Below are 11,894 nucleotides of genomic sequence, written 5' to 3'. Positions count from 1 at the left end.
TCGTGGAGCCGTGCCCGGGCGACCTAATGGCGGGTTAGGGAGGCCAGGGCAGGGCAATTCCTGGGCGCAGAGAAGGAACCAGGGAAGGACTGCAGGGCGGCGGGGACCTCCGGCGAGTCCCTCCCAGCCGCCGGCGCCGCTCCTTCGCCCCGGCCCGGACCCTGCCCAGACTCCGGCCCCGCCTCCGGCCCCGCACCTGCGCCCCGCCCCCGGCCCGCACCTGCGCCCCGCCCCCAGCTCCGCACCTGTGCCGCGGCCCCGCCCCCGGAGGTGAAGTGGGGCGGGGCGCGGCGGCCGACCCGGCAGAGACGCGAAGGGAGGGGCCGCGGCCGCTCGGTGCCGGCTCCGCGGGCCGGCTGGGCAGGCGTCTGGCCCTTTAAGGGCCGCCCCCGGGGAGGTACCAGGCCCTGGTGGCTCCGGTCTCTCCTTCCTGGTCCTGCGGGGCACGGACTGTACGTGGGGCTGAGGGAGGTGGCCGTGCCCAACGCCAACCCAGGTGCCCCCGCCTGGCCCCATGGCCCTGGTCACAGTGAGTCGCTCGCCTCCCGCCAGCGGTCACTCTACGCCCGTGGGGCCCACGGTGAGTCTGGCGTTGCTGTGGTCCTGCCCATGCAGTTGGCTGCCAGCTGGGCCTGGGGAGCACGTCCTGTCTACGCGAAGCCTCTCCTCGAGCCTGGGGGTGGCTCGGAGGGAGACTCCAAACTCAGGCTGGAGGGGGCGGGGTTCCTGAGGCTCCCTGGAACTGGCACCGAGGCAGGATCCGGAGCCCTGAGCCAGTCTGGCCTGCGGAGCCCGCCCTCTTTCTGGGCCCAGAATCTGGGCCAGCCCCACGGACCCCTCCCTGTCTCCCTCCCTGGACCTGGACTTGGGCCGGGCGCCCCCAGCTCCTCCGGGAGCCGTGTGAACTGGGGCTGGAAGAGGAGCGGCGTCGGACACATTTTCTAGCCAATGGCCCCTGATGAGAAGCCTCGCCCCTGTAGGAAGGGCGGGAGAATCCCCTGAGCCCCCCATCCCCCAGTACCACTGAGAGAGAGAGGGGAAAAGAGCCCTCCTGCCTTTCTCACTCTTTCTTGGGCACTCCTTTCTCAGCAGGACCGGGCATCCAAACGGAGAAGCCGGCTGCAGCGACGGTAAGCTCCCACACACAGAGACACCCCTATCCAGCCCCAGGCCTGGCCATTGCCATCTTGGACTCCAGGTGTCAGGGCCAGAAGGCCCCCTGAAGGACTTGCAGCCAAAGTCAGTCTTGGTGGGCATGGCTGACTGCCTTTGATTCTACCCTCCCCCTGGTCAGCTGGGGCTCCTTCACTCACCAAGCTGGACGTGGCTCAGGCCAATGGTCACAAGCCAAAGAGCATAATGCGAAGACAGAGCCTGAGGACTCCTGGGTCCCTCACCAAGTTACAGCATCTCCTGACTTAGGAAGGAAGGAAAAGGCGCAGCACCTCCTCCCTACCAGACAAGTGAGACTAGATGGGCTGGCAGCTTTGAGAGCCTCTAAAGCAGCAATTTTTTTTTTTTTTTTTAAAGCAGCAGTTCTCAAAACGTGTGGTCAGTTCTCAAAGTGTGGTCAGTTCTCAAAGTGTGGTTGCAACATCTGCTGGGGACCAGTTAGACATGAGAATTCTCAGGTCTCCACTACAGAGCTCTTGAATCTCTGTGTGTGGGCCCAGAAGTCTGTTTTTCAAGACCTCTAGGCGGTTCTGTCTTGTTTGAGAACCCCTGCTCTAGGAGGTTGGAGTGGCCATCCTGGTTTTCCTACCACCCTTCCAGGCAGAGCTTTGCAGTGCTCCGGGGGGCTGTCCTGGGACTGCAGGACGCAGGGGATGATGGAGATGCAGCCGAGACCAGCCCTGAGCCCTCGGAGGAGCCCCCAGGCGTGGAGCAAGCCCATGGGGACCAGACGGATGACGGGCACGGGGCCCAGAGTCCCCAGAAGCAGGAGCAGAGGCAGCACCTGCACCTCATGGTGGAGCTGCTGAGGCCACAGGACAACATCCGCCTGGTGAGGGGCCCCAGAGAGGAGAGCCACCATGAGGGGGCGGGGGAGCACAGGGAGTGTGTGCGCGTGAGTATTTGGGGAACAACGGGTGAGGCCGGGCACACCCTGGGGAGCATAGGAGTTGCTTAAACCCCGATGGACCCTGCTCTTTCAGCCAGAGAAGCGTTAACAGGGCGAGCTCATGGCTTCAGGTGTCTGGGGGCTGTAGAAGGACAGGGAGGTTTGTTCTTTGTGAGCCCACAGGGCCAAGCTAGGTCCAGAGTTGGGAATTACACAGAGGTCAATTTCTGTTCAACCAACAGAAGACCTTTTTGGTCGTGTGAGTCGTCCATAAACTGACCAGAGCTTAGGGAGGGCTCAGCAGGCCCCCACTGGGAGCTGATGTGCTGGGGGTTGGGGACAGAAGGAAGGGAGAGTCCCACATCCGGGATGGTGGTTCCCAAACGCCTGTGCAGACTTCTCGCTGTCTGCAGCAAAATGTGGAAATAAGATGCAACAAGTCTTTCCTAAAGCTGAACCCACTCAACGGAAGTATTGGCCTTTGTTTTGAGATTATGTCCTTACTGTTTCGCTGGTGACAAAACATTTCTTTAATGAAATGACGATAGCAAGAGTTAGGGTAGTTTGTGCGTGTGTGTTTTTTAACCTTTTTACTAGGCAGAAATAAAAAATGGGGATTCTATGTCAGTCCCACTGTCCCTTTTTACCATATACCCTCCTCTTTAAGAAAAAATCTTAAACATTATGTTTGTGGGGCCATGAGATCCAAAGGCTGGGAACCACTGGATTCGAGGATCTTGTATCTGGGAAGAGCAGAAATGGATGGAGGGGGTACAGCCAGGTCTGAGAGTTTAGCTGTTAGATGTCTGTTCTACGCCTGGGTGTATGTCCAGGGGTTTGGGGACAGCAGGGTGCTCCGGACCACTGTGACTCTGGGCTTCTCCCTCCCCATCTCCCCCAGGCGGTCCAGCTGGAGGCAGCCCGGCCGCCCCGGCTCCGCTACCTGCTGGTAGTGTCCACAAGAGAAGAGCTGAGCCAGGAGGAGACAGTCCTCCTGGGGGTAGACTTCCCTGACAGCAGGTGGGAACAGGGAGAAGAAGGGAGGGGGCAAGGCACTGAGGTGCTGGGGGATGATGGCTTTCCTCTGTCCCCTGCCAGCTCCCTCAGCTGCACCCTGGGCCTGGTCTTGCCCCTCTGGAGTGACACCCAGGTGTATCTGGATGGGGACGGGTAAGAGGTGGTAACTGGAGGGAGGAGCAAGGGGAGAGGAGGGGCCAAGAGGGTGTAATAACCAAGTGTGACCAGTGCAATGGTGGTGGGGCACTGGGGAGCAGCAGACCCCTAGGCCAGGAGTCTGGGGCCCACTCCACCCTACCTCAGATTTGCTCTGTGATCCTGGGCAGGCCAGCTCACTCCCCATAGCTGGCAAATGTTGTGGCCATTATTCTGAGAGCAGGCTCATGAGGTGGCAGTGGGTGGGCCTCTGGCCTCTGACTTCCTTGCCGCTGGTCTTTGCAGGGGCTTCAGTGTGACGTCTGGCGGACAGAGCCGGATCTTCAAGCCCATCTCCATCCAAACCATGTGGTAAGGATGAGCTGGGAGGGGGTTCGCCCAGACTTGGGCCGGCTTTGTCTTGGGAGATGTCAGCGTGCCTGGGGAGGGGCAGCAGGGAGGACAGTGGAGCCCAGCCCCTCCTCCTGTCCCCAGGGCCACGCTCCAAGTATTGCACCAGGCATGTGAGGCAGCTCTAGGCAGCGGCCTGGTGCCAGGGGGCATTGCCCTCACCTGGGCTGCCCACTACCAGGAGAGAGTGAGCTCTGACCAGAGCTGCCTCAACGAGTGGATGGCCATGACTGACCTGGAGTCTCTGCGGCCTCCCAGCACCGAGCCTGGCCGGTCAGTGTGGGTGGGGAGGGCGGCAGGTGGGGGCCGTGCTTGGCCGGGAGTAAGTCCTAACTGACAGGCCCGGCCCCCAGGTCTTTGGAGCAGGAGCAGATGGAGCAGGCGATCCGGGCAGAGCTGTGGGAGGTGTTGGACACCAGTGACCTGGAGAGTATCACTTCCAAGGAGGTGGGCGGGGCTTCCCACCCATCTCCTCCTGGCCTGGGCCCAACCCAGATGTCCTGGCTTTGGCCCAGTCCTGGTCTCGGCTCCTCTGCCTCCACGGGACAGGGTGCTGAGGCCCACAGGGAAGGATAGGGAGTCAGGATCCTTGAAAGCCACCTGAACCCTCCCCCGTTCTGCTCTGTCTGCAGATCCGCCAGGCCCTGGAGCTGCGCCTGGGCCGCCCGCTGCAGCAGTACCGCGACTTCATTGACAACCAGATGCTGCTGCTCATGGCTCAGCAAGACCGGGCCTCCCGCATCTTCCCCCACCTCTACCTGGTGAGTGGCCAGCCAGGCAGGGGGGAACTGAGTGGTGCTGAGGGCAGGGGCTGGAGGGAGGGGAACGGTGCCTCTCCTTCCCCATCTCCACAGGGCTCCGAGTGGAATGCAGCCAACCTGGAGGAGCTGCAGAGGAACAGGTAGCGTAGTACCCCCTCAGGACTGCCCTTCTGTGCCCCGCTTCTCTCGGCCTCCCCCCAGTAGGTAGCCTGGACCCATCTCAGCCCAGGGCTGTTCTCTTGCATGGAGACCAAGAGCAAATAAAACAGCCTCCTCCATGCAGAAATGAGGCGCTGCATTGCCAGGGATGTCTTTTCCAATCAAAAAGGGCCCCATTCTACCGATCCTGTTTCAGGAGAAGGGGCTGCTCCCCTCCCAGTAGGGACCCGGCTGCCTGCCCTGATAGGACCTGTTGTTGGTGCTTCTGGGAAACCCGTATGACCCTTTCACCCGGCGCCTACAGATCCAGCTCAAAAACTGTTCTCTAACGAATGTCAGAGATGAACACAAGGCTTAGTGGGCTAGGCGGGAAACAAGCCCATTGAGCAAAAGGGTTTGCTCACGGTCACAGTCACCTGAGATCTAGCTCCACCTCCTCCCACTCTACCTGCATGGCCTCCACCTGACACTCTTAACCAAGAACCAAACAGAAAAGCCCAGTGGCCACCAGCTCCAGTGGCCACTGGGCCTAGTGGCCCTGCCCACGTCAGCCTGGCCCTTCTGCTACAGGGTCAGCCACATCCTAAACATGGCTCGGGAGATCGACAACTTCTACCCTGAGCGCTTCACCTACCACAATGTACGCGTCTGGGACGAGGAGTCGGCCCAGCTGCTGCCCCACTGGAAGGAGACCCACCGCTTCATTGAGGCCGCCAGGTCAGGGCCACCTGCTCCAGCTGCCCACCCCACCTGGGCTTTGGGTGGTCCCGGCACCCTCCTCCTGCCCACTCCGCCATCAGTTCTGTCCTGACACTGGGTGGGAAGGGCTGAGCTGACTCTGTCCTGCCTCAACAGAGCCCAGGGTACCCGGGTGCTAGTCCACTGCAAGATGGGCGTCAGCCGCTCAGCTGCTACGGTGATGGCCTACGCCATGAAGCAGTACGGCTGGGGCCTGGAGCAGGCCCTACGGCATGTACAGGAGCTCCGGCCCATCGCCCGCCCCAACCCCGGCTTCCTGCGCCAGCTGCAAACCTACCAGGGCATCCTGACTGCCAGGTACGGGACAGGGAGACAAGGAGAAAAGGTGTGTGGGCACATGCCCGGGGGGGTGGCTGCTGGGTCACTCAAGCTGACTCAGAGCCACCCTCTACAGCCGGCAGAGCCAGGTCTGGGAGCAGAAAGTGGGTGGGGTCTCCTCAGAGGAGCCCCTGGCCCCAGAAGTCTCTACGCTGTTCCCAGCTCTTCCGCAAGAACCTGGGGGCAGTGGGGAGGTAAAGGCTATAGGGCTGGAGGAGAACCAGGCAGCCCCAAAAGAAGAGCTTGGGCCCCGGGCCCGTATCAACCTCCGCGGGGTCATGAGGTCCATCAGTCTTCTGGAGCCTCCCTCGGAGCTGGAAAGCACCTCAGGGTCTGGTGACCTGTCAGAGGTGAGACTGAGCCCGGGGAAGAAGCCCCATCTGAGGTGGATGGGGTGGAGGTGGGGGCAAAAGGAGGACAGCAGGGAGGATGGAGAAAGACCAGAACTGGGGCTCGACTTTAGTCCTTGAGCAGGGGGATATCTGGACCCAACCTGGCTCCCCTCCTGGTCTCCTGAGAGATCGGGGCCCCTGAGGGCTGGTCCTGCCTCCTCCTCCCTGTCCATCCACACCTTGCAGCACCAGGCCTCTCAAGTATGTCCTGTGTGTCTCTAAAGAGACAGGGTCACATCCTGGGCAGGGGTGGCAGGCACCTCACCATCTCAGGGCAGAAGCGTGGTCAGGGGTCAGGGAAGAGAGGCAGTGTTCTGAGTGGGCTCCTCAGGCCAACCCATCCAGGGCTGGAGAGGCAGCAGATTTCAGTGTGACCAAAGGACCCGCCCTCTAAAGCCAGCTAACTCTCCAAGCTGAGTGCCGCAGGGCCCAAGTATAAGACCTCAGAAGCTGACACCTGCCTCAGGACACCTGCCTCACACATGACTCTCAGCCAAGGTGGCTGACCCACAGGGAGGAGTGGGGAGCTCAAGGAGGATGGGAAGATTGGAAGGGGCTTCCTGGTGGAGGGAGCACTGTGTGTGGAAGGATAGGTTGGATGGATGGGTGTGGATGTTCCCAAAGGCAGGGTGTCTTCACTCATCACCCAGCCAGACACACACGCAGCCCAGTTAAGGGCCTGGTACCCAAAAGGCATATCATATGTGGTTCACTGGACCAAGTACAAAGGTGCGGGGGAGGGCAAGAGAAGGAGCAGAGGGGCAGGGAGGCAGATATAGGAGGAACTGAGGAGAGCTGGGGGCCAGCAGAAAGTGATAGGCAGGTAAGGAGCAGGACCAGTAGGGCTGGGTGCTGCCTTCCCTCTAAGCACGTGGGACCCACAAGTAGCTCAGTTTTTCTGCATTCATTCAACAAACATTATGTGCCTACCCTTTACCAGGCTCTGTGCTCCATGTTCAGGCAAAACAATAAATAGGATAGGCCCTGCCTTTGAGAGACGTCCCCATGACTTTTCCCTGTCCTCTCACCATCTAGGTTTTTTCTTCCAGTGAGTCTTCAGATGAAGACCCTCCGCAGCCCTTCCCTCAGCCCTCAAGGGCCAAGGGGGTCTGGGGGCGTCAGAGGGCCCAGAAGGGGCCGTGGCCTGCCCTGAAGTCCCGCCAGTCTGTGGTTGCCCTCCATAGCGCTGCCTTGGTAGCCAGCAGGACCCAGGCCTTCCAGAAGCAGGAGCAGGAGCAGGAGCAGGAGCAGGGGGAGGCTGGCTGTCCCTCCACCCCTAGGGTCCGGAAGATAGTGAGGCAGGCCAGTGTGGATGGCAGCAGCGAGGAGGGTGAGGCCTGAGCCCCCCACATGCCCACACTCCCTAGACACTAAACAGAGACAACTGAAGCACGGCTTCTCAACCAACATTCTTCACTTCTGTCAGCCCGTACATGCTTCTCTTAGTCGCCCCCCAGGGTCCCTAGGCCTCTGTCCCCACAGCCTCACCACCTATAGCCTTAAATTTCAGATCCATGTCCACCTGTCCAAGGGCTCAAGACTTTTCTCTATGATTGGGATGTGGTAGAGAGCCTGAAGGTGCCTTTGGGGGCAACAGCACCCTAGTTTCACTCTCAACCCCTGCCCTAAACACTCACTTGCAGCCATAGGAATTAAAAGAAAGTTTTCCTGTGTGGGAAGGCTCATGTCTCCCTCCCCGCCCCAGTCCTATCTACCCACCCCCTGCTCCCTTAGTTCCTGGGGACCCCAGAGGCAGATGGTACCTCAGTCCCCAATCCAGGGAGGCTCTAGGGTGCCAAGAGCTGGGCCCCTTTGGGGAGCTGGCAGGTTGGCCTCCCTGTACACCTCACAACTGGCCGAGTCTTCTGCTGTGGCCCAAGCCCCAGCCCACAGCACTGCACAGGGTCACAGAACACCGGGCCAAACAGTCTTCTTTTTGTTCTTCACGGCCTCTGGCCAGTTTTTCATAGTCTTGATAGCATCTGCCTTTGTACTTAGAAATAAAAATCATTTTCATATTAAATTGTTTCAATTTGATGACAGAGCCATGATTTGTCAGTCAGGTCCTTCTCCAGTTACAGGAAGAGGTTGGCCTCTCCTGGCCCTCGAAGGAAGACTCCTCAGAGTAAAGACTCCTCAGAGTTCCTGGGTGTCTCAGACAGACCTGTTTTTAGGGAGTGGCTGTCTTGGGGAGGGGATGGAAGGGAGAAGAGAAGACAAGAGAGGAGCCTGGGCGCCATCTCCCTCATCTCCTAGGGCAGGGCCTGAGCAAACAGTGAGCTGCCCACACAGCCCCAGGCACCAGGTAGCAGGTGTGTTTGGCTGAGGGGAGATACCCAGGAGGAAGGGGAAGCTGCCACTGCCACTGCTGCCTGCCTGGACAGGACCAAGCCTGTTCCAGAAACGAAGACACTTGGACACTTGACCCTAGTTCTTTGGTTCCTGCCTCCTGCTATAGGCAAGAGAGCCTGACCTTCTAAGCCAGCCCACTGCTGCCAGGGAAGAAGGCCCCTCTGTGAGCCCCACCCCTTCTCCCTGGGGGGGGTCCTTCTGCTGAATTTTAGTGTTGGAGAGTTAAGTGGCTCCCTCTTTGTCACTTCTGTCCCCTCTTTCCAGGATCATACCCTCTGCCCTATGACACACTACACGGGTTGTGTGTATGGAGGGAGAGGGGGCTGTACTGCTCCAAGCCGACTCAGAGGTACAAGCTGGCATCAAACCTCCTCACTGGTCGAGGCCACATACACAGTTTTAAGAATGATTCTCTCATCGACCCTGGTGTGCCTCCAGCATTAACCCTGAAGTCCTGGGGGACAGAAGACTTGGCTTCTAGTCCTGGCTTTACCAGTAATTCACCTTGAGTCTCTTTCTGTAAAACAAAGGGATTAGACCAGGAAATCCCTACTGCCCCTCCAACTTTGATATTTTTTAACAATGCATGTCACCTACAAGGAGCCCTGGTGGAGCAGTGGTTAAAGTGCCCAGCGTCAACTCAATGGCAGTACGTTTGTGTCACCAACGCCTGCTAGAATTCAGCCTCTGCGTGCTCCCTAGAACAGGAATCATTTGCACCTGTCTGTGGGCAGCATAGGAGCTCTGGTGGCGCAGTGGTTTAGTACTCAGCTGCTAACCACAAGAGAAAGATGTGGCAGTCTGCTTCTGTAAAGATTACAGCCTTGGAAACTCTATGAGGCAGTTCTACGCTGCCCTATAGGGTCCTACAAGTTGGAATCAACTAGAAGTCAAGGGGCTTATGGGCAGCATGCCTAGAGTCACTAGGTGGGCCCAGAGAAGCTAGTTCTGATTTTTTATCCACTTGGCCGGCCCACCCTGCTGGATAAACACTGGGGACTGCTTGCTACCCTACAGCCAGCTGGGACTCTTGCTCAGCCTGCCATTTTAGGAGTCCTCGGCTGGGGCTGGGACTGCTGGAGGTGGGGGTGTCAAGAGAGAAGCCAAGGCCAGGTCCTGCCCTCCTGCAGACTGTATAGCTCAGAAGGCAGGGTCCAATCTGCCAAGGAGAATCCACAGAGGACTTGGAGAAGAATTCAGTACCCTGGGAAACGAGCACTCCAGGGGAAACTACTCGCACCAAAAATGCAGGCAAACAACACGAAAAATGTAATCAATGTCACTGACTTGTACATGTGGACACTGCTGGGCTGGAGGATGTTTTGGTATGTGTTTTCACCATAATAGAAAACAAGTAATAAAAAAGGGCAAGCAAATGACTAAGAACTCTACATGTATACAAAGCTCACAAACTGCTAAAGGGACAAAAAAAAAAAAAGAGTATAAAATGCAAAGTAAGCTTCCCTTCCCATTCTCCACTCCTTCACTTCCACCCCTCACAGGCAGCAACTATTACCAGCTTCTTTTCAGTCCCTCCAAAGACGCTCTGGGGCACTGGTGGCGCAGTGGTTAAGAGCGGCGACTGGGAACCAAAAGGTCAGCAGTTCAAATCCATCAGTGGTTCCTTGGGAACCTTATGGGGCAGTTCTACTCCATCCTATGGGGTCGCTATGAGTCAGAATCGACTTGAGGGCAACAGGTTTGGGCTTTTTTTTGTTTGTTTCAAAACACTCCATACTTATGTAATCAAATAGTTGTGTGTGTAATCTTTTTTTTTTTTAAATATAAATGAGAGTATATGAACATACTGTTGTATGCTTTGAAAATTTCTTCATAACCTGAAGCGTTCCACATCAGTACATAAATGTCTGCCTCATTTAAAAAATAACAGCACATATTCCGTTTTATGGAGGTTCTGTCATTTATTTAAGTGGTCATTCGTCAATAAACATTTAGGTTGTTGACAAGTTGGATTTTTCTCCCCCATTTCAAATAATGGATCATGAAATAACCCTTGTATATACTTTCTTAGGCACACATGACCACTAAAGCCGTAGGGCATGTTTCTAGAATTGCTGAATCATTTTTTATTTTGAAAGGCATTGCTTCATTTCCTTCCAAAGAAGTTGCCCCAAACTGACAGCGAATGGAATGTGTGTTTATGTCTTTAAAGGACTGCTGGGCCTCCCCGTCAATGACATCTCATAAGAACCCGGTAAGACTCCCAGAAGGAGAGAGGGCAGACGTCATACTCACCTCCCTGTTAGAAATGAGAAGTAACTGAGTCTCTAACAGGGTCTGAACTAGATCCTAGGTTTCTAGGTTCTCAGTCCAGGGGCCTAGCTCTGAAAGTGGAGACGCTGGTTCCGGGGAAGTCAGCTCGCTGACACTACAGCTCAGCCCCCCATGGCGGGCCCCGGATCGGGAACAGACCCCAAGTTCCCGGAGGGAGTGTCAGGGTGACAGGGCTTCGAAATCAACCCCCACGCGACGCGACAGCTCTGCGGGACGGGAGAGGTCGCCCAGGCCCTACTTGAACGCCAGCTGCGACGAGGAGCTCCCGTCCGTCGGGCAGTCGGTCCATCCCGGGGCAGCTCCCGCCGTTCTAAATTTCCCTCCGCCGAACTCGCCGCGGCCGCCCCTCGCGCCGCACGAGGGCAGCCCCTCGTTAGGACGAGTTTCCCAAGGGCCCTTCACCTCGCATTCCAGGCGTCTCAGAGCCGCGGCTGCAGAGAGAAACTACCTTCCAGGCCTCCGCGGCCTGTCCTTCGGCGGCAGCAGCGCCCGCAAAAGCCCGGGGCGGGGAGGCCGGCAGGTCGGATCCGACCGCGACGCTCGGGCGCCATCTTGCGTCGGTGCCTCCGGCCTCCGGTAACAGCTCGGAAACCACACTTCCCGGCGTACCCAGCGCGTCGACGCAGGCGCAGAAGGCTTCCTCCCGTTTCCATGGGAACCTCGCCCCCGGAGTCGGGGCAGTTAGACTCCGGGGCGCGCCGGAGCTGCTCGGCTTGAGGTGCGCTGGAGCTACGGCGGGGTCTGCAGACGGTTGGGGGGCGAAATAGGGGGCTCGAGGGCACGAGGCCAGGCCGGCCTGCCTCCCGGGCCCAGCGCTCCCCGGTTCTCCTTGGCGTCCCGGCGTCCGCGCCCTCTGGGGGCCTCAGCGTTCTGAGGCAGAGCGGCCCGGAGGCCCGAGGTGGCGGGGCCGGTGTCCGGCTCAGCGCCAGCGCCTGGTCGCCCCCAGCCGAGGGCCTGCGCCGCCGACAGGTACTCCCGGGGCCGCCTGCGGGGTGGTTCGCGCTGCAGGTGAACGTGGAGGCCGCGGCGGGCAGGCCCACGAGCGTGGCCGGGGTTCCCTCCGGTCTCGAACGGATTCGGGGCCTGGGCAGGTCCCAGCCCCTCTGGGCTTCAGGGGCCCCCATGTAAAATGAGGGCTTGTCTGGAATTGTAGCGCACGTGGCGACTCCGCTGCAGAGCAGCCCTAGCTCTGTGTGACCTGGGGGACGTGTCCTTTCATCGCTAGGAGCCCAG

General features: G+C 58.6%; 1 protein-coding gene across 7 annotated transcripts in view; it reads left to right on the top strand.

The window, feature by feature from the left end:
• Positions 1 to 419: 419 nt before the first annotated feature.
• Positions 420 to 11,894, top strand: part of SSH3 (slingshot protein phosphatase 3) — a 67,484-nt gene continuing 56,009 nt past the window's right edge. For 4 of the 7 annotated variants that reach the window (XR_010322383.1, XR_010322384.1, XR_010322385.1 and 1 more), the window contains exons 1-14: positions 420 to 580; positions 1,090 to 1,130; positions 1,774 to 2,005; positions 2,964 to 3,082; positions 3,161 to 3,232; positions 3,521 to 3,586; positions 3,710 to 3,898; positions 3,979 to 4,072; positions 4,258 to 4,386; positions 4,480 to 4,526; positions 5,116 to 5,262; positions 5,401 to 5,601; positions 5,699 to 5,972; positions 8,631 to 11,379. Coding sequence is in view for 3 of the 7 variants with exons in the window: in XM_010599008.3 (XP_010597310.2) it covers positions 515 to 580; positions 1,090 to 1,130; positions 1,774 to 2,005; positions 2,964 to 3,082; positions 3,161 to 3,232; positions 3,521 to 3,586; positions 3,710 to 3,898; positions 3,979 to 4,072; positions 4,258 to 4,386; positions 4,480 to 4,526; positions 5,116 to 5,262; positions 5,401 to 5,601; positions 5,699 to 5,972; positions 7,050 to 7,355 (1,983 nt within the window). In the remaining 4 variants the exon portion in view is untranslated. Of the gene's footprint in view, positions 581 to 1,089; positions 1,131 to 1,773; positions 2,006 to 2,963; positions 3,083 to 3,160; positions 3,233 to 3,520; positions 3,587 to 3,709; positions 3,899 to 3,978; positions 4,073 to 4,257; positions 4,387 to 4,479; positions 4,527 to 5,115; positions 5,263 to 5,400; positions 5,602 to 5,698; positions 5,973 to 7,049; positions 8,605 to 8,630; positions 11,380 to 11,894 lie in introns of those variants that run through there. The other 3 variants (XM_003419551.4, XM_010599008.3, XM_064287704.1) reach the window with 3 other exon arrangements.

Source organism: Loxodonta africana, chromosome 7, assembly GCF_030014295.1.
Source record: "Loxodonta africana isolate mLoxAfr1 chromosome 7, mLoxAfr1.hap2, whole genome shotgun sequence".
Lineage (NCBI taxonomy): Eukaryota > Metazoa > Chordata > Mammalia > Proboscidea > Elephantidae > Loxodonta > Loxodonta africana.
Note: the sequence above shows the minus strand (reverse complement) of the source record. Positions and strands in the feature narration are given on the sequence as shown.